General features: G+C 36.9%; 1 protein-coding gene across 5 annotated transcripts in view; it reads right to left on the reverse strand.

The window, feature by feature from the left end:
• Positions 1 to 21,866, reverse strand: part of CABIN1 (calcineurin binding protein 1) — a 205,606-nt gene that overhangs the window by 180,452 nt on the left and 3,288 nt on the right. For 2 of the 5 annotated variants that reach the window (XM_084648966.1, XM_084648965.1), the window contains exons 2-15: positions 21,474 to 21,556; positions 17,880 to 17,933; positions 17,231 to 17,323; positions 15,011 to 15,124; positions 14,704 to 14,838; positions 12,591 to 12,771; positions 9,861 to 9,990; positions 7,761 to 7,910; positions 6,386 to 6,669; positions 4,757 to 4,925; positions 2,250 to 2,386; positions 1,583 to 1,800; positions 480 to 558; positions 29 to 216 (exon numbers count right to left, since the gene is read on the reverse strand). In XM_084648966.1, the coding sequence (XP_084505092.1) occupies positions 29 to 216; positions 480 to 558; positions 1,583 to 1,800; positions 2,250 to 2,386; positions 4,757 to 4,925; positions 6,386 to 6,669; positions 7,761 to 7,910; positions 9,861 to 9,990; positions 12,591 to 12,771; positions 14,704 to 14,838; positions 15,011 to 15,124; positions 17,231 to 17,323; positions 17,880 to 17,882 (1,881 nt within the window). In that variant the 5' untranslated portion in view covers positions 17,883 to 17,933; positions 21,474 to 21,556. Of the gene's footprint in view, positions 1 to 28; positions 217 to 479; positions 559 to 1,582; positions 1,801 to 2,249; positions 2,387 to 4,756; positions 4,926 to 6,385; positions 6,670 to 7,760; positions 7,911 to 9,860; positions 9,991 to 12,590; positions 12,772 to 14,703; positions 14,839 to 15,010; positions 15,125 to 17,230; positions 17,324 to 17,879; positions 17,967 to 21,473; positions 21,557 to 21,866 lie in introns of all 5 variants that reach the window. The other 3 variants (XM_084648968.1, XM_084648964.1, XM_084648967.1) reach the window with 2 other exon arrangements.

Consider the following 21,866-nt stretch of genomic DNA (forward strand, 5'->3'; position numbering starts at 1 on the left):
ATTTGTTGAACTCAAAATGAAAACAAACCTGCAGTGCTAGAAAGCGAGCCTTCAGCCAATACACTCGAGCCACAAACTCCAGCCAACCTTCCTCAAACAGATCTCGCTGGGAGGATGCAAATGAGAGCTGCAACAAGTCCCCCAGAAAATGGGATCCTGGGAAATCAGGACCAAACTTTCCGTTCACAGTGGCAGAAGGGCAATTTCGAGGGGAAACTGTAAATTAATTTATTACAGTTTAGTATAAAATCACATTCTCCCTATGCAAACAGTTCCATGTGCAGCAGCTGCAAACACTCAGCTCACCCTTCTAACACAAAACACTAATAAAAAAAAAGATGAACTGTTGTACACATCCATTGATCAGACCTACATCTGGAGAAGTAACAGCTCAGTATTCTAATAAATGATTCACAAAATTTCTTACAAGTTTAATTTACACTGTAAGAATAGGCTAGCAGAGAAAAACCAATTCTCACCTGTAGAGCTCTTCCCTTTCGTCAGCAACCATTGGTCAAGTTGTAATTCCATGCAAGACAGACTCATCAGCATCATATCCTACAATGAAGGTATGAAAAGGTCAGGGAAGAATACAAAGAACCTTGTTTGGAAAGTAAAAAGAAGTTAACAAATCACTTGAAAGGAAGCTTTCTAATTAATCCTCTTTTGTGATTTCCATTTCCAACCTACACCCATCGTGGCTTTCTTCTGTCTAAGGAAAGGAGGTTGCCCTCTTTCTATGATGCTCAGTAGGATTAAAGAGACTCCCCTGGCCTTTTACAACTGGAAAAAGGAATGAAAAAAGTCTGTTTATGAGAAGATAAGACGATCTAGTGGGGAAGAAGATAAGAAGGGAACAGTTGGCCCAGTCTTGAAAAAGAGCAACATCCTCAACCTAAAATATAACCATTTTAAGTTGCTTCATCATTAATACCTTATGTTAGAACATCTGAAAAAAAACATCAAAAGGCTGAGATGAATACTCAAGAAATTGTAGGAATCAAGGAGAATGAACACATATGCTAGTTTTGCCAGCTCATTAATGCTTTCTGCATAAAGATGGGTGGATAAAACAAAACAAAACTGGATATGAGTTGTTCCTAGTAACACTGGATGTTCTGTTACAGCTCTTACAGATGTGGTTGTGTGGATTAAAGAGAAAATTATTTTTACATTTTTTCCACAGTAACCAGGGTTGTAACTGCAGCTCCATCTGAAGAGGGTGAAGGCTCCTGACATGGGTTCAAAAATCTCTGTACCCAAAAATCTTATGGTCTGTGCAGCACTGTTGATTGGCTAAAAAAAAAAAAACAAAACCAAACCAAACCCCCCCACAACTTGAGTGCACTGCAGTTGGCACTGTTGTTTCTGTCATTAAATTGCTACGTCCTACAGTACTTACACATAATTCGATCTTTCACTCTGTGTCTGGAGCTGCCTCCTGCATCTCAAATGGTGCACACACAGCTTTGTGTTCTGCTTTTAAGGGTTGAGCTGAGGCTGCAGCACATTCAAGACACACAGAGCAATATACGGTGGATGTGGTAAATTAAGAAGCTCAAAAAATAGAGCGTTTCCTTACCTTGATGTGCTGGTTGCTACAGTCCCTCAGTAACGGGTTGGGCAAATTACTACTATGCTTTCTCCAGCTATTGTAGATACTAAGGACCACCTCAGACAAGCCAGGTGGCCACTTCACCAGGAACTTCTGGCTGATTACTTTCAGATATCTCATCATCAGTTCTAGGATGCCACCATTGTTCAGGTTATCCAATAGGAATTCATGAACATCCTGCTTCTCTGGAAAGCAGATGAGCACAAAGTCTGAGACCTGTTTGTTGAAACTAACCACATTTAATTCCTTGCCTCGCTTCTGAGAATACTACTTTTAATGCTTTGTGACATTTAGCATACATCTCGCATAAAGAACACCCATAACACCTTTATGACACAGTGGTTCTCCTTTTGCAGGAGTAGCCTTGAATTTATGCAGAATAAAGTGACTACACTGAAATGGTTAAATGAGATCATGCACACAACACAGATCACACAGAGTAAATAAGCAGCCCAATGAAAACAAAAATAATTTATTAATACAGTGAAGCTCAGTCAACTGATGTATTAAAATAAATCCTTTAAAATAACATTCTTTTGTGCACAAAAAGAAAAAAAACAGAAGTGGGAGTAAAAAAGCAGACATAAGGGAAAAAAGAAAACAAGTAGAAAAATGGATATGCTGAAGTCCCTACCAGATTCCATGAATGTTGTAGAGTCAAATGACATTCTATGTGGTCCAATATGCTGGAAATTCTCTTGTTTGATCTCTGATTGCACCTCATAGTTATTGAAAGGATCATCCTCTTCCTCTGGATCCAGTTTCCGCAGCCTGGGTGAAAAGGGGTGAAAACAAGTAAAAGAACAGTACTTGAGAGAGTCTGAATATTATTTTCAATAACAAATAGCTTGCCGGGTGTAGGTGTTATGTATATTTTCACAATGGAAGTATCCTAGTTGGAGTTCATCATCAGAAATTTAAATTTATTCCCAGACTTCATCAGAGTAAAAAGCCTCAAGCATGCTATCCCTAAAAATGGAAAGAAACAGCCTACAGAAAAGAGCAAATCCTAGCAAATAAGCTTCAGAAACTGACAAGACTACTCCACAACATTTGGAATTGTTTTTTAAAAAAAAAAAAACAGTGTTATCAGCATTATTATTTTAAGTATGAGCAGATCCAAACCCTTTTAGCAATGCAACTTAACATTTTCCTTTCAGAAGGATCTTTGTTTTTGAAATCATCCCACTCAAATCAATAATCAATGTAAAAACAAATATGCCTTCGGATTTAATGAGAAACGCTGATCTGATTTGTTGACAATGACACTGGGGTCCATACAGACCCAATACAGTGTAAATCATACCCACTTCTTAACTATGCAAAAAAGTTTATGACTTGCTTCTGCTTCTTCTCTAGAAAAAACAGTGAGAGAAATAACCTACATGCGAATACCTGACAAACTTAAAAAAAAAAAAAGCATTTCTTTACTTTCAAGTTACTTTTCTCTATCAAGGCATAGATTCTAGAAGACTAGCTGTTTGACCTATAAAAACCCAGTTCTGAAACTGGAAAATATTCTAATTGCCTTGCTTCAAGAATGAGAAATGGATATGATGAAACTGATCATAAATCTGAACTTATTTTTAATTTTGCACATGAATGAATGTTGAGTGACTGGTTGTTGAAGAACATCCCTTCCAAACAGCTATTTTTACAGGAATTTAGTGTTGAAATTTTTGTAAACTAATGACAATGTCATCTCAATGCCCTTTTACCAGGATAAGACCATACCAACTTCCTCAAGTGGTCTCATCCAGATTTTTTTTTATATTTGGGGGTGTGTCTGGGGGGGGTCATAGACTTAGTCGGTGTAATATGTAAAACACTGAGTATTTTTAAAATTGCTGATCTAAACAGGACTTTTCCTAAAACTGAGGCTAAGGATGACCTCATTTGAACCTGATTGGATCAAGATACATGGCTGCAAGGCAGGCCTCGCACATGTCTTGTTCAAAGACCTTGAGGGAGGCACTGTAAGACAGAGTAAGTAAAGTTTACAAACTGTAAGAATCAAGGATAAGGCCAAGAATTCTCATCTTCTGGGTTCCAAGACACCAGAGGAAAGATTGACATTTCAGAATCCTCAAGACTAAACAACTTGAGGAGAACAATTCATGACATCAATAATCAGGCCACTCCCACCTGGAAGGAGGCCCGCTAGTGAGAAGCACTTTGCCAGCAGAACATCATCGTTTAATTCCTTGACTACAGTTCCAGCTCCTACTAAGAGTGTCCAGAAGACTGTGAGAGCTGAAGGAGTTTGCAAATTCCGTTACCTTAATACATTATTTTTCCTTTTTCTGTTTTTATCTGTTATTCTTATTAGTTGGCAGATGACCCAGAAAATTCAGACTTTTTATTTTTAGGATGTGGAAATGAAAAGTGTAGCTGTGTGCATGCATGTGTGTGAGAGCACCCATAACACCCAAGCAAGGAAGGCACCTGAAAGAAAAGTGCCTCAGATAAACAGTCCTAAATATTGTCTCATAAAAATTATCCATTAGAGTATATTCTATGTCTTGAAGTCTTAAGGGATTTGAGATTGTCATCCGTCATTTCTGGTCAAAGTTGACTACTTGTCCAATGTCTCTTGTTCTGTAGCAGTCTGTATTTTTATAATGTGTCTCATTTTTGGGAGTGGGAGGGGAAGGGGGTAAAGGTTAGCCACCACCCAAGACTGAATTTTAAGGAGGAAAAGTTTGATAACTGGATCTGAGGTTGTACCCCAGATGTTAGACAATAATTCAGTTTCGATATTGAGATACCTAACCATTCAAATGAGAGAACTGATGGACTTTTGTCAAACTCTTTAGTTGTGACTTCTAACCAAATGGTATAGCCACCTCCTTAGAATGTATAAGGATTGGTTATATTTTGTATTAATCTGATGATTTAACTAAATTGATGATTTAATTCAATCCACCACTGAGATTAACTTGTTGCTTTATTGATTTTACAGTTTTATTTTTAATAGTTTTAATACAATTTATAAAAAGATACTGAGTCACATTTCTGTCAATAAGCAACATGAGTCCAGTACCTCTGAGGATCTGGGTGGATAACCAGCAGGTCAACAAAAAAGCCTGTGGTCTTCACATAATGACAACAACTCTCATTGCAAGTGAAGGTCTGCTGTACCTTGAAGGAAGAAACTTTACCAACAGCTCTTGAAAGTCAACTTTCTCCTCCTTTTTACACTTGGTGTTTCGGACTCGAGCAGACCGCCTTTTTGCAGTTTCACCACTATCTTCTGTGATTCTCCTCCGCTTCACCCCTTTCTTGGATTTATCACTAACAGTTGTGTCACCTAGAAAACAGAATCAAACGTTTTCAAAACTCAAATTGCCAAATAACACACAATGGATAATGTTGCTTAGTATCACGGTGATTTATGAAATATATTTTAAATTTACTTTATTCTATGGCAACATCAAGAACCCAGTTCTGTTCCTACTTAAGACAATGGCAAAATTCCTTTTAACTTAAAGGGGAACAGAATCATTTAAACAGCAGTCTGGTTAGTGACCAGGTTTCAAAGCTTATATTTGATGTTGGCCTTGTAGCCCCTTAAACAGAACCATATTTATCACTGATCAAACTACAGTTAGGCCTAAGTCATGTTTTGTTTCACAGAACAGTTACCATAAAAAAATAGCAAATATCAGATAGGAAGAGTCACAGTAGTAACTTGAGTCAAGGCAGATAGGGAACCCTACACTGTATTTCTACAGGACCAAACATGATGGGGAATCTGAGGACTGCCCTGACAACAACAAGCATTATGATTTTACTATTTTTACACAAATCTACTCATTCTATTACAACGTGCAAAAATGACTGCATCTCTTCATTAAGAAATGCATAGCTCACATTCTAATTTTTCTTCTTTTAATTTGAATACAAAGTAAATTAAGTTTGATACTCATGACATTTTGTATGCATGTAAATTCTGGGTCAGAACTAAGAAGCAGACTGCTTGAAAACCTGATTTTTTTTAAAATATACTTTCTTTTAATCTTCTAAGTTTCAGCACAATTTTGTGGTTTTTAAGGAAAACATAGGACTCTGGCTAGTGCTCTAACACCTGTAAATTCCTATAAACATCAACCAAAGACTGGTAGCCTTGTGAACAATAGCAATAGATAGGATAGATAGATATACACACGCACACCTCCCTACACAGTATATACCTTAGAACATCTGAGAATATGAATATCATCTTGCAAACAAATAAGTACATATGAAGGCAGAGAATTAAACAGGCCAAGCAGCTGATCTTATTTAATAGTAATAATATTTTTTTCTTTATGGCTCCTTCCATCTGACAGCCTCAGGACGCTTTACAAATATTAACAGATTAAGCCACATATCACCCAGGCATTATTATCCTTATGTTACAGATGGGGAAACTGAGGCATGAGACAGCAGCACAGTCAAGAATAGAAGGGATTAAATACTACAGTGATGAGTGCTATAGAAAATCAATTATGGATAGAACTCAGAGCTAATCATTATCCAGTACCTCCTAGATCATTTAGACAGCTTTCTCTTTTTTAAAGTAATTGTTTTACAGATTATCACAGCTTTATATGACTGAACTTTTCTTTTTCTGACTTGGAATATACGTACTTTGAAAATGCATTGGATCAGCTAGAAGACAGTTTAGAAAACACTCATTTCTAAAGACAACAGACATTTTCCAGTCTCGTTTATGTCTGCAAAGACAACAGTGTCATCTGGAATTGTAGACTAAAGTACCTTGCTCACCTATAGGCATTACTGGTTCCAGTAAATTCTCACTATGACCGGAAAAATTGGGTGTCATTGGAGTGTAAGTTAATAATGGGTCACTCATTGTAACCACTGGATTAGTGCTGACAGGATTGGGCTGGATAACACTGACAGGAGTAGAGGTAGGAGAAAGAATCAAGTGCTGGACTGGGTCTTGGTACTCTGAGAGGTCAATTCTCTTCCCCAGGCTAGGTCGAGGAGGCTCACATGTTGTCAGGTGATGATACATAGCAAGTAAACTTTCTCCTAGACACTTCCACCTGCATGTAAAAACACAAACACTTATTTTATCCATTTATTCATTAGCTTTTGCCACATAACCTTCTATATTACAGTTAAAAACTGCAGGATGTAGGAATTACAGTGAAGATGTTCTTCTATAGAAGGTTAGAATTACTGAGGGTATCAAAAGCGATTTTATCAGTGTAAGAGGAATAGATTCCTCATGGAGTCAAAATCTGTCACGCAACTAGAAAAGCTGGAGAATACGATTTTTGGCACCCTGTCCCCTAGAGATTTCAGTTCAGCAGCAAATGTCTCATGGGTCTTGCTTCCTATTTGGAACATACTGTTGAACCAAAGAGTAGGATTAACATTATCACAGTCATTAATTTTCCTGTTCCCAACAATGGCTTTAAGTATAATAGACAGAAAATGGAGCTCACAATATGCTTCACCCCAAGAGAAACCACTCATTGCAGAGGAAATTGCTGCACCTCAAAAACAAAAACATTAACCCAGTTTAATATGAATTTTCAGGTCTAGCATTATACTCAATGGGTAAGGGCAAGATTTTGTCAGCCTTTTATACAATTAGTAGTAACTTGCTCTGAAATTGGACTACTTGCAGAGAAAACTATTCAGTGCAAATAAGGGTGGCAGAAACAGGCCCTAAATAAGATCACAGAAGTCTCTAACACATGTATTTAAAACACACAATGTATTCTAACAGAATTCCTAGACTATCCAAATGCACAATAGAACATTTTTGTAGAATAGTAATTAGTTTATAAATCCCCATTATCCAAATGGTAAAAATATTAAAAACATAAATTAAAAAAAAGCTTTAAATTTCAGATGCAAACCAATCAATGCAGGAAAATTTCAAATTTTCTGTTGTGAAGATATCCTGAATTTAGCTACTTGTTCCTAGTTCACACCACAATTTTGTTTCAGCATGTTTTAACTGGTATGTATCAACTTTAATCTGGAAACATGAACAGAGCCACACTCCTTATGGATTACTGAAACTTAAAAAAAATAAATACATGTAATGAGGAAAAATACATGCTGAAGAGATTCCAATGAACTATGGCCATGACTTTCCGAAACAGAAACAGTGATGACTTACGTGAAAAAGGGAATTGGCTGGACAAGCTTAAGATCTGGTTCTCTCTCTCGCACCATTAGAGCCTGCCTCCTTCTACGTAGCTCCAATGCTTCATCTATGATTGCTCTTGTTTCAGCTGCACTCACATTCACATCATGGATCGACATGTCACTGAGAGGTGGTGAGAAAGGAAGACAACATAGGTAGTTTTATTTTTTTAATATCAAAGAGATTAATTTAAGATTCTCCTCTAATGTAGGGTACAAAAACAGTAATCACATATAAAAGCACATATACATTTGTTCACAGTTCATTCTAAAATTAGATGGTTCAAGGCAGATTCTCCTCTTTCACTTTCTAAAAAGTGGGAAATGAATAGGAAAGCAGTGAGATCGATTACAGCAATGCTATTGTTATGGCTGAGAAACTCCTTTTGTTCCAGGGTCCCATTTTGAGCAACTCAAAGTTTCAGCAAAAATAACATCTAGGGTTGAAAATTCTCTTGCATGTTTTCAGTCCAGAAGTGAATTTTTTGAGAGTTTGAAAAATATCTATTCCATTGTTTTTGAAATATCAGACTGTGGGGAAAAAATTATCATTAAATGCTTTGCTGAATTTATGTGCTTAAAGCTTTGCTAAATCATGGCCTAAGTAACTAACCAACCAAAAGTCTACGTCACAGGCCCTTATTTTCTATATCTAGCCCAAGTCAAAAACAAGACTGTCCTTCCTTTAAGATTCGCTAGCTCCTTCCTTGCAAGCTATAAAGCCATCCCTACACTAAACTTCTACCTTAAGATGCATCAGCAGCCCAAATAGGTCTGGCAGCCTTTCTGCTCTTTGCCAGTACACACACTCCACCTTAACTACCTAGGATTATTTGAGTCTGTAACTGTATGTCCACAAAAAATTAACTTTCAAATCAAGTTTCACATGTTCAGATGCTGAGCACTCAAGAGTTTGCTATGCTCTAAAAAATGAAATTTTAAAATGACTCTCTCAGGATACTATAGAAAGCCAGTGATACACATCTGCATCCCTTCAGATGATCCCCCACACTTCATGTTTCAAAATTTGCAGGCTGTGTAGAGTACAGTGCTGATACAGTGAAAAACTCTATTTGCATGTCTGACCAAAGAATCAATAGATGTGCACCAAGACTCACATTCCACTTTACTTCATCCACATAGCACACACATATTAAGGCAATGATGTTATCCACATGCGCAGGAATATAAAATATTACAGATGCACAATGGGACTGAGTTACAGTTGAATTAAAATCCTAATTTTCAATTTCTTGAGTTTTGTTGATGGACACAATGTTAGATGGGGAGTCAGGAGACCTGGCTCTGCTACTGATCTGCTGGTGATTTTGGGTAAATCACTTCAATTCTCTGTGTCACTGTTTCTCCCACCTTTGAGATTATAAAATCTTCAAGGAAGGGGGAAGTCTCTAACTATAGGTTTGTACAATGCCTAGCACAACGGGACCCCAAACTTCATATAAACAATAAATAAATAAAAAACAACAAATAAATAAAAAACAACAAATCTCAACCATAATGTTTCAATAACAGTTTTCAGAAATAAATAATCCAAATGCTCACATAATCTTACAGGATTCTTGCATCTCAGATACGACAGAAGCTTACAAAACTAATAACCATATACAATTCTCACTGAAGTCAATGCAAGTCTTTACATTGATTTCAGGGACAGCTAGAGCTGGTCCCAAGTCAAATGCCATGGAAAGGTGGTAATTAAGAAGTGATTTCAATTAGGAAAGTAAATCCTGAAAAGAACAGACAGGGGAGGTGGATGTACATGTTTCAATTATAGTTATATATAAAAGCAAAACACAATAATGGGAATTTAAAAAAGTCTGGGAATTAAAACAATTTTGGAACACTACAAAGAAAAAGTTAGAATTTTCTTCTTGCAACAAGTAATTAACATGGAAAATAGTGCCTAACACAGCAATAAGGTTTATTCAGAAGACAAAAACTACATGGTACAATTATATTAGTTTAAAATGTTGGACCTCACTAGGCTTTCTGAACTACTTCTATCCTAAAATTCTAATGTAAGAACTATAGGATGACTAAGAATGAGATTCACCATTTGAGGAACATCCTTAACGAGTCTTTCCTGAGGCAAGGTTGCTCATCAAAAATCTTCTCCTTCAATACCAGTCCTTTGCTGTATTGGCAGTCTTTCTCCAGAGCTTTGCAGATAAAATACAAACATGCTAATAGAGGAAACAGAAATAAGAATTATGGGCAATTTGACACTTTGGATCATTCAAAAGTTCCCACTTCTGGGATAAATATAAACTACTAACAAGATTGTTAAAATCTTCAACTGGACATGAAACATTTCGACAATCATTGATTTGTAATTCTCTCTGCAAATGGTTAAACACATAGATATACAAATAAAATAACTTACCTGGGCATCCTAATCATAACCCCACATTCTCAAGTTTTAGCCCCTAAAAACAAATCTACAACTTTGCTAAACAGCTTAACAAAGTCATTTATCAGGTTTTGGTTTCAAACCCCGTATTTCTGAAAAACAGGAATCCTTCAGTGTTTTTACACCATTCCTCAGCATTTATCATGATCACTGCATTACAAATTGCATTACAGCAGGAAAGGCCATATCCTGCATTCTTTACTCACCGGAGTAATCCCATTTACTCCATTAAGACTATTCTCATGAGGAAGGACGACGGGATCAGGCCCTACATCTCTAATTTACCTTGGAGTCACCTATTAACCTTAATTTGTATTGGTTCATCTACCACATGAAACCTGAATTTGAAAGTTGAGAGACAGTTATATCAATTGCTGCATAATTAACCATAACTATGAACTATATTGTAGTTTTATACTCAAATCCTGGAGGTAACTTGCTAGAAATGACAACAAAGACAAAGAACATGCATGAGAGTGAGAGAGAGGTCTACAGGGAAGCTTCTTGCATGCACTCTGATGTATAATAGATCACAGCTCCAGATCATATTTTCACTCTAAATCCTACAGATATTTTTTAAGTATTGTGGGGCAGAGGAGAATAGATTATTACCCAAAGAATTAAATGTCCTTCCGCATAGAGACAAACATCTTCCCATCAGAAAAAAAAAGTATGGATTAAAAAAGAACTTAATTGAAATGTTTGCTGTTTCATCCTTTTATCTGATTAAGCAGAGTTTAAGAGTGCCATTCATAACTTCAGACTGGTGCAGGGCCATATCTCTCTTGCTGCATGAGGCAGAGGGGATAGAAGACGTGGATATCCTGTCCTTATGGACTAAAATTGCAGAAGAGAGGGGAATTAATGCTACATCTTCCAACTTTCGAGATCACAGAGAAATTTCCTCAGAAACAGCATGTAGTTGGTACTCCAAAGGTTTTTTGGAGTTGTGTGACCTTCTGGAGGGAAGCATGTCTACGGATAGCTGCTCTTCACGGCATCATCCTTTGCTAAAATTCCAGAAGAAATTAATGGTGACTTTATCAGCTGGAACTTTTGCACAAACCCATTCCACCTTATCTTCCCATTAGGTGGGTAGAGCGGTAAGGTGCAGCTCCTAAGGAAGCTGTGCTGCTGGGAAAAAAGGGAGTGGCTCAGGAAGTAGTATGGATCCCTGGTCCTCTGTGGAATTTCCTCACAGATCTTCAGACATTTACACAGGTGCTGGGCCTCGTCCCCTGCTCCCTTTGTGGCCACAGAAACCCTGTCTACTGACAAGGTATCTCAGAAACTCCACAAGCTACAACACAAACTTCCTTACATGTATTTTTCCATGGAGTGCATTACCTGGTCCTTAATAGTTAAACTACTACCACACACTGATCAATATTTACAATGGAACCAGCTTAGAGAGTATCCTGTTGTACTGTAGTTCTATTTATAGAGGAAGGAAAACAGTGTGCTGCAGAGCAAATATTTTCTTCTCCTCAGTTTATTTAACTAGTTCAGCTCAATGACTAGCTCATGCAAGGGTAAGAAACCAGTTGGGAGTTGAAAAACCAGTAAAGGCTTGTTTTCCTCTTCCACTCTATGAATAAAACTTAGGTGTGAGAGAATGAGATCTCCTGTTTCTAAAATCTTAAAGGACCTAGAGACCATAGATAATCAGTTCAAGTCACTAACTGCAGATAATACTTCCTTTGTTTAATAAATCAGCTGGTTTTAAATGCAAAACATTTTTGATAAAAATGTTTTTTTATGTATACAACATATTTAAGATTATTTTATTTAACAAACAATTTAAATGCTGTTTCTGTGAATTTTTAATTGAATCCAGACTCATGAATCCAACCAGGGATACTGAATTCAAAAAATTCCTCCCCCAAAAGGATCTTGCTCATAGTCCACCTCAAACATTTCCTACAGAAAAGCAAATCCTTTGGGGGGACCAGGGGACAAAACGCATTTCAACTCAATATCCATGGTTGGAACTTTTGTTTCCTTGCCCCTCGTCTGTGTGTTCTGTTTGGGATCCCTTGTAACATAAAATGATATAAACTTAATTTTATTTCCATTATTTAAAAAAGTCATAGGAATTCTAAAAGAGAAAAGAACTGAATAAAAATAAATGAGCACAATGATGGTTTTCAATAAATAAAAGCAGCAGATAGGGATTTTTCCTGTAATTAAAAACCGTTACAAATCACTGTACTTTACCTTGAAAAACTTACACATTAGTGTCTTATAATTTCAATACATTGCTTGTTTAAGATATTGTCTGAAAGACTGCATCACTGTACTGTTCTGATCATATTGATTTTTACTTGAATTGCATATTTTAAGAAAAATTATACAAAAACTAACTGTACTTACTTGTATAGTCACTGAGCGTGTACAAGACTGTGATGAGGTTATCTAAACAAGGCCAGTGATCAGGATTACATCTGAGCCCTTCTTCAAAAGCATGTCGTGCCAGTGGCATACGGATTAGCCTTATTGCAACACGACCAATTTTATACCACAGGTTGACATCAGTAGAGTCTAACATTACAGCCTAGAAAACAAAAATATCACACCATATACACATGTCTACACATGCATGTGTGTGTCTGTACACATTGCCTAATATAGTTTGTATTTGCTAGAGTTGAGGTTTATGATGGAACACTATTGTTCTTTGGGACTGAAAAGGTGAGCAAGTAATACCATATTTATTACCTAAACATACACACAATACATGCAAATTTGGGCTGTCGATTAATCACAATTAACTCATGCATTTAGCTCAAAAATTATTTGTGATTAGTCGAAGTTTTAATTGCGCTGTTAAACAACAGAATACCAATTGAAATTGCTTAAATATTTTTGGATGTTTTTCTACATTTTCAAATATATTGATTTCTATTACAACACAGAATAAAAAGTGTACACTGCTCAATTTATATTATTCTTATTACAAGTATTTGCACTGTAAAAATGATAAAAGAAACAGGCTTTTTGAATTCACCTCATACAAGTACTGTAGTGCACTCTCTTTACTGTGAAAGTGCAACTTAAAAATGTCAAATTTTTTTGTTACATAACTGCACTCAAGAACGAAACAATACAAAACTTTAGAGCCTACAAGTCCATTCAGTCCTACTTCTTGTTCAGTCAGTCGCTAAGACAAACAAGTTTGCTTACATTTATGGGAGATAATGCTGCCACTTCTTATTTATAATGTCACCTGAAAATGAAAACAGCCATTTGCATGGCACTTTTGTAGCCAGCACTGCAAGGTATTTACGTGTCAGATATGCTGAACATTCGTATGCCCCTTCATGCTTCGACCACCATTCCAGAGGACATGCTTCCATGCTGATGACGCTCATTAAAAAAATAATGCGTTAATTAAATTTGTGACTGAACTCACTGGGGGAGAATTTTATGTCCCCTGCTGTTTTACCAGCGTTCTGCCTTATATATTCATGTTATAGTAGTCTTAGATGATGACCCATCATCACATGTTCATTTTAAGAATACTGTCACTGCAGATTTGACAAAACTCAAAGAAGGTACCAATGTGAAATTTCTAAAGATAGCTACAGCACTCAACCCAAGGTTTAAGAATCTAAAGTGCCTTCCAAAATTTGACAGAGAAGAGGTGTAGAGCCTGCTTTCAGAAGTCTTAAAAGAGCAACACTCCGATGCGAAAACTACAGAACCCAAACCACCAAAAAAGAAAATAAACCTTTTGCTGGTGGCATCTGACTCAGAAGATGAAAATGAACATGCATCTGTCTGCACTGCTTTGGATTGTTATCGAGCAGAACCTGTCATCAGCATGGACACATGTCCTCTGGAATGGTGGTTGAAGCATGAAGGGACATATGAATCTTTAGCACATCTGCAATGTAAATATCTTGTGACACAGACTACAACAGTGCCATGAGAATGTCTGTTCTCACTTTCAGGTGACATTACGAACAAGAAGCGGGCAGCATTATCTCCCGCAAATGTAAACAAACTTGTTTGTCTGATCAATTGGCGGAACAAGAAATAGGACTGAGTGGACCTGTAGGCTCTAAAGTTTTCCATTGCTTTATTTTTGAATGCAGTTATTTTTTGTACTTAATTCTATATTTGTAAGTTCAACTTTCATGACAAAGAGATTGCACTACAGTACTTGTATTAGGTGAATTGAAAAATATTATTTTTTGTTTTTTTACAGTGCAAATATTTGTAATCAGAAAAATATAAATTAAGCACTCTACACTTTGTATTTTGCGTTGTAACTGAAATCTATATATTTGAAAATGTAGAAAACATCCAAAATATTTAAATAAATGGTATTCTATTATTGTTTAATCGCACGCTTAATCTTTTTAATCACTTGACAGCCCTAATGCAAATCATTTATACAAAATATGGTGAGGGTCTCTCACATCTACTTCAGCAAGACTAGTAAATATTGAGACTCTCATATTGTACTCAGACTGTACTGTACCTCTAAGTAGAACTCCATGGCTGTCTCCAGGTCATCTCGCTGTGCTGCCAATTGCGCTAGATTTTTATAGGTGGAATATTTTAACATCAAGCCTGGATGTTTTAACCCTTCTTTCTCATCACCAGAGAGAACTGCCTGAAAATGGTAAACAAAACAAATGTACCCTTGACATCAGGAATTAGACTAGTGATAAACAGCAGCAAATAACCAGCCAACTGACAACCAGCATTACATTTTTGAGTCATCCATGGCCAAGACACAATGGAATAGCACAAAATGCAGTAAAGATGTGGCTAATTTCACTGACCTCTCGCAGAAGACGAATCTCAAGCAGCTCATGGTAAGCTTTGGCAGACTCTTCAAATCGGTCATGTTTCTGAAGGTCCAAAGCTTTGTGATACAGAGCAAAAGCTTCTGCCTCCTGTGGGTCAAAGTAACAAAATTAACAACATAATCATCACAACTCTTATGCAGAAGTAACACTTAAATAAGAGAAGATTTATATAATGGATTTTCTCTACTGATTTTTCTATTAACTTTTTATTTAATAGTCTTCAGAAATAAAAGAAAAAAATACTAGAACAACCAAGGAGAATCCTTGCAATAAAATTAGAGATTTTAAGAAAATATGTGGAAGTCAAAAGCAATTTGCCGGGGGGGCGGAAGGGAGGTGGGGGGGAAGGTGGTTTAATACAGCCTTAAAACAATGTGCATACCATGGCCATTATTCAGGAAAGCATTTCTGTCAATCCTATTCAGGAAAGCACTCATGCACATACTTAACTTTAAGCACATACTTAAGTCCCATTGGGCTTCAATGGAATAAGTATATTTCTTCATTAATATGAACAATAAAGCACCCTCTCTGAATAGGTAGGCTTTTCTGAATTGGGTCCAATAGTTGTAACCAGGCTAAACGCAGTTGTTATTATTAGGAGTCTATCACCTTTGCAGTTTGTAAAATATTTTTTGTGAATCTAGTTATAAAACCATACTAAAAGCTACCTGTCAAAGTGGTTAGTATTCAGCATAGTTTTACAATAGAAAAAACCCAGTCTACACTGGTCAGGAAAGTTAATTCAGTTGTTGCTAGTAACGACTCTACTTAAATATGGCAGCTGCTAGAATGGTTTCATAAACAGTATGAACAAGGCCTAAGTGAAGCTGTAAAATCTAAGGTTTTAACAATAAATACACGTTCTTTTCTTTTAAATATTTCTATCTGATAAATATGATGATTTATCAATAATGTTAGCTAAATAATTCATTGCCTCCTCAACAGGCAAAACAAAGAGGAGCGGAAAAGGATGGGGTGTGCAGCATGCTCAGGTGGTTAACAAACCTGGGCTCTGGTAGACCAAGGAAAGGGACTTCCAAAATCAAGGATCTCTCAAAGAGAATGCCCTGCCAGCAGCACCATCTCATTTATATTGAGAGAACCACATGAGCAGTTCCATTGCTCTCAATTCTGATAGCATATCAGAGACATGCCACCCTGGAGGTCCTCTATTTTAATCTCTAACCTACCTGGAGGCCAAATTTAGACTGGATCTCTCTCCTACCTTTCCCTGTGTCATTGGTACCTACATGTATCACAACCCTTGACTCCTCTCCAACACTGAACATAAGTCTTTCTAGATGTCTGGAGAAGAAGGAAGATTGACAGCTGCCATCAACAAGATCTTTGGTCTATAAACAATTAGAGAGGTGGTTTAATCTGCTACTTCTGCTAACCAAGATGCCTGTGGTTCCCGCTGTCCCCAGTTTTCTCCTTTTGATTTTCACCAAGGTCAATAAGGTTCTGTCTACTGAAGCCTAGATCATTCTTGAAACATTCAAATTGATCAGCTGCAGTATTGAAAAGTTATCACATTACATCCAAACAGAGAAAAGCCACCAAGTTGAGTGTAAGGCCTTGCAAGATCAATTAAAAATACACACTCTTTATGTTTTCTCTTGCAATAATCTGTACCCATGAGACATTCTTAGTAAATCAGGAGAGTATTATACAGAAACAAACTGTGCTCAGATTAGTTGTCTATAATTAAATGAATTATAATTATATTTCTGAATGAGATATAATCAGCCAGATAAATCAGCACCTTGAACTTGGCCTCCGTAGATTATCTTTGCTTAGTTTACCTAACTAACATGACTGGAATGATTCACAAAGCTGAAACACTGAGATCATTCCTATCAAAATGTCTTCAGTTTGTATCGTAAAGTAGAGTCAGGCAACTTATCTCTTTCAACAGCTAATATTTCTTCATCTGTTCAGTAAGCAGACAGGAAACTCAGCTCCTAAACTAATGCAGCCTACTCACAAATAAGCCACACAGATGCACTGTACCCCATTTCAGTAGAGTCATGGTATGCTAAGGGCTGAGTTTAGGAGATGAGAATATTAATGTAGCTCTTCCCCCTAGAACCAAAAATTACGAGAGAACAGACCCAATGTTGGGAGATTAGAACATATCAGAAGAGATTCAATGTCAATTTTCCACATTATTAAAATTGTTTTACTTACTTGAGCCTCCTTTGTCTGTGTTTTGTGACTTTTGAAGGTACCTTCATGCTCATCCTCAATTGTGGAGCTGGCATTCAATGCTGCAATTCGGATCTAAGAATGAGAATCAAGAAACAGTTACATACATGAAATTCATATCTGGCTCAGTTCCTCATCTCACTCTTGCCACCAGAATTTTTATCATTTCTCTCTCTAGTTGAAAATCTCACAATAAAACCCAGGTTAGCACTGCAAATGTAAGAAATTATTACTACTTCAGTATATAATGGTTACTTTATCAACCCACTAACTGCAGAATATGACAAGCAAGACAAAGGAATCTCCTTTAATGGCAGGGGAGGACATTTAAACCACCCCTAGGAATCCTGGAGCCAGTAGAATGGACATATGGATTACAGTGAAGCTCCTTAATTTACCAATCACTACAAGGATAATTACTGAAAATGCAATGTTCTAGTTGTGCCAATTAACACTCCACAGAGAGCGGCTAAGTCTTGGGATAAGGAAATATGGAAAATTGTTTTTGGTTTCTCACATCAAACACATGAAAGGATTCAAGCAACATGTGGCACCGAGAATTCGCTGCTCTCTCAGAGAGCCATACCACCAAGATGTCTGATAAGCAGCTTGTGCTGGACTGCCACCTTACCATGTTCAGAAAGATTCTCCCACTAGAGTCAGGTGGAGGGCCAGTCACATAGGTCTGAAGAGCAAACAGGGATTGCAATTATATTTACTATAAATGGAAAACATTTATTATTAAAAACATATAATCATTATTTAACAATTTAATTGGAAATTTTTACAAGCGTCATAGCACCTTACAATATAAATGAGAATTGACAATAACAATCTTAAAAACAATTGTAAATAAAGTTCTAAAATAATTAAGATGAAAGGAAATGCAATTGTTCCTTATTTTCTTTTTGCTTTTAAGACTTTAAACACTAGAAAAAAATGAATATTTGCAATGCACTTATAACTATGGTACATTAGTCAGCTGGAGATTTATGTGTACTGTAACAGTAATATTAAAGATAATCCCTACGTTAGATATGATATTCTTGAGAACATCCAAAAACATTACACTAAACGAATGTTAAGGCTGCCACATTAATCACTTAAATGTCAGATTTCAGAGTAGCAGCCGTGTTAGTCTGTATTCGCAAAAAGAAAAGGAGTACTTGTGGCACCTTAGCGACTAACCAATTTATTTGAGCATAAGCTTTCGTGAGCTACAGCTCACTTCATCGGATGCATACTGATGAAGTGAGCTGTAGCTCACGAAAGCTTATGCTCAAATAAATTGGTTAGTCTCTAAGGTGCCACAAGTACTCCTTTAAATGTCAGACAATGACGAAGATAAAGTTGCCTGTGTAGCCTCAATTCTGCCTCCTTGCGGTGCATTGCTATAGTCTACCTGCACCATCGCATCATTTTTTAAAATTATAGAAAAAGTCCCTTCTCAGAGCAGGGCTGACTTCCTGCCCCTGTATCAGCAGCACAAGACCAGAATCCCTGTTCACAGATGCATTTCTGGGGCTAGAACCCAATGCCCTTCCCACAACGAGAGTCTGTGGAACAAGACAGAAATCAAGGAAAAAGTTGTCCTGGTGCTGAGTGTCAGAGGAGGCAGCCATCATGGCTTCTTTCAGAGCACATCCAATTGGTCTACTATTCAAAGCAAGCTGGCAGGCCCTCTATACTAGTGCTCCCAGCTACTGTTGCTAACTTTTACGAAGCTGAACTAGTGCAAGTATCAGTGGAGCACTTTTTTTTTTTTTTAAAACGTTCCCTATACAGAGTGTAGGTGGGCCAATGACAACACAGTGTCTCTCATCTCTCTTGCAAAGGCAGGACTTTAGAGCTGCATACCCATAGAGGTCTATGAAGTAAATATTTGGCAACAAAAAGAAGCTAAACTTCTATGATAAAAACTTCTCCATTTTGAAAGGAGGGAGGTTAATATCCCTAGCAATTTTAACATTGATAGAAAATTTGAAAACTGGTATTCACATTTAAAACCAGTTATTTTTCATTTAAATTAAACCTATAATTTTCATTCTATTAAATTCTTGAAGTATGATGCAAGTAATGGCAAAAGAACGTGAAAGGAATTTGTACATGTTTTATTTTAAATGTTCACTGCCATGAGACAAATCCCTCACATCAGCAGACATACAAAAAAATGACATGTGCACAGCAGGCTAAAAACAGTCTTTTATATTGTAGACCATATTAATAGCAAGGTAACTCCAGAATTAACCACAGCAGGAAGCAGTGGGAGTGCTGAACTATGAGCTGAATGAATTCAGATATCATTGATGAGCACTTTCACGTGTAAAGAAAGCATGTTTTTACTTTAATTTAACTCATTCAGAAGTGATCACATTTTGTTGGTTCACACACACTGATTTTCCCTCCTCAACTAAAACTTCTATCACTTGCATCCAAATTATACAGAAAATTGAACAATAATATAAAGTATTTTACGTCTTCAAAGCATTTCATAAACATTAGTTAACAAAGCTTCAAAATCCCTGCAAGACATGCACGTAATTTCCCCGTTTTATAAATGGAGGAAACAGAGGCCTGATTTTCAGAAGTTACAGAACTAGAGCTGGGCAAAATTTTCAGTCTGAAACTTTTTGTCTCTAAATTTCCTTTATTTTTACTTTTAAAAATTCAAAAACATTTTAAAATGCTCAAAACAAAATGTTTTGATTATTTCAAAACAAAATATTTTGTTTTACCCAAAAAAGTTGTTTTTTTTAAATTTGTTAAAAAATAAATTAAATGTTCATTTTTGGACTGACCTTAAACAATTTTTTTTTTAATTTTTTTAAATTGCTAATGAAACCAAAAGTCCAATTTTCACCTAGATCTATACTGAACATCCATGACTCCAAATTAAATTATCACCAGCTCTGAAAAAAACATTGGGCTCCATGGCCCTATTTCAGTGAGATACTTAAAGTTAGGTAAGTATTTAAGTTTACTTGAGCTTAAGTTTAAATACATACTTAAGAACCTGACTAAATCAGGGTCATGGTGACTTGCTCAAGCTCACACAGCAAGTCATTGATAGATAGGTTGACCACATATCCCATTTTGGATGGGACAGATCCCTTTTTAACTCCTATCCCAGATGTCCTGACTTTTTTGGCAAAACTAGGCATTTGTCCCATCTGCTCTTGTCAACTGATCATCAGAGGGCAAGAGCAAACAAACAGGACAAATGCCCAGTTTTAACAAAAAAGTGGAGCATGCCCCTAAGGGAATGTTTGGTGGGCAAGCGACAACAGGGTGTGGGCTGTCAACCCCAGCCCCATGCGGGGGGCAGGGACCCTCAGGCCAGCCTCACATGGTATCCTACTTTCCCTTTGGGAAATATGGTCACCCTATTGGTAGACACAGGATTAGAACTCAGTAGCTTGGCTGATATTGCACTAGAGACTAGACCAGTGGTCCCCAACCTTTCTGTGGGAAAAGCGGCAGTGGTAAGAAGCATCGCCACCGAAATACGGCAACGCTTCTCGGTGGCATTTCGGTGGGCGGTTCTCCGGCGGCCGCGCTCGGCTGCGGCATTTCGGCAGTGCAGCGTCCTGCGGGCGCACACAACTGCCCCGGCGGGTGCCATTGCACCACAGACACCGCGTTGGTGACCCCTGGACTAGACCAACCAAAGCGAAAGAAAAATATGTGGATGGCAACAATTTTAATTCTGCATTTTGCTCAAATAGAAACTTTTAAAGAAGAGTCAAGTTACTTTTAGCTCTAGTACAGTCAAATGGTGACAGAAGAAGAGAAATACAGTAAAATAGAAAGCAGAGTTTCTGTACTGGCATAACTATGTCAGTTAGGGGTATGATTTTTTACTGGTACAATTCCTAATTCGGACACAGTTATTTTATAGCAAAATAATACTCTACAGGAATAAACTATACCAGTATAAGCATTTTAACGCTAGTATAACTGTATCCATAGAAAGTGGCTTGTACCACTTTAGCTATACCAGTATACGTAATATACCAGTACAATTAAAGCAAATTTTATGTGCAAGACAAAGCCTTAGGCACCTGCAAACTTTATGTCTAGACAGAGACACTTAATAGAATAGTGCTACTTTAAGCCTTCCAACTTAAAAACCATATACAGGTACTGCAAAAATAAATTTACTTGTTTCACACAGCTCCTTAGATTATTAAAACCAAAATAATTTTCTAATTCTAATTTACTTAACTATTTATGCTCCATTTTCATTTTGCATTGTTCTTGTGAGTTTCACAGTAGGTTCTCATTGCAGTTATGTTTAGGTGTCAAACGCTATAAGGAAATATTTGTTTAAAGTCAGCAGTTTTCAGTGACTTTTTAAAAAAAGTTGTAAAAGTGTTTCTACTAGATTTAGGTTTTAGAAAAGTTCATTCTTCCAAAACTAGTTTTTGACCACATGCTAAAGGGATCGTTTTCACGGTCTATCGTGTACACAATGCCACTTTCCAGAGCACGGGTGTGAGGGAGTGACTGGAGAGGAAGAGGTAGATGCATAAATGATGATGGGTAGGTTTTTAGCAAGGGGAGGGGGAAGATCTGTTACATTTCCTGAAAGAAGCTCAGCGTCCAAGTGTTTGAGAAA

This window comes from Lepidochelys olivacea (genome assembly GCF_965140295.1).
Source record: "Lepidochelys olivacea isolate rLepOli2 genome assembly, chromosome: 15".
Taxonomy (NCBI): Eukaryota; Metazoa; Chordata; order Testudines; family Cheloniidae; genus Lepidochelys; species Lepidochelys olivacea.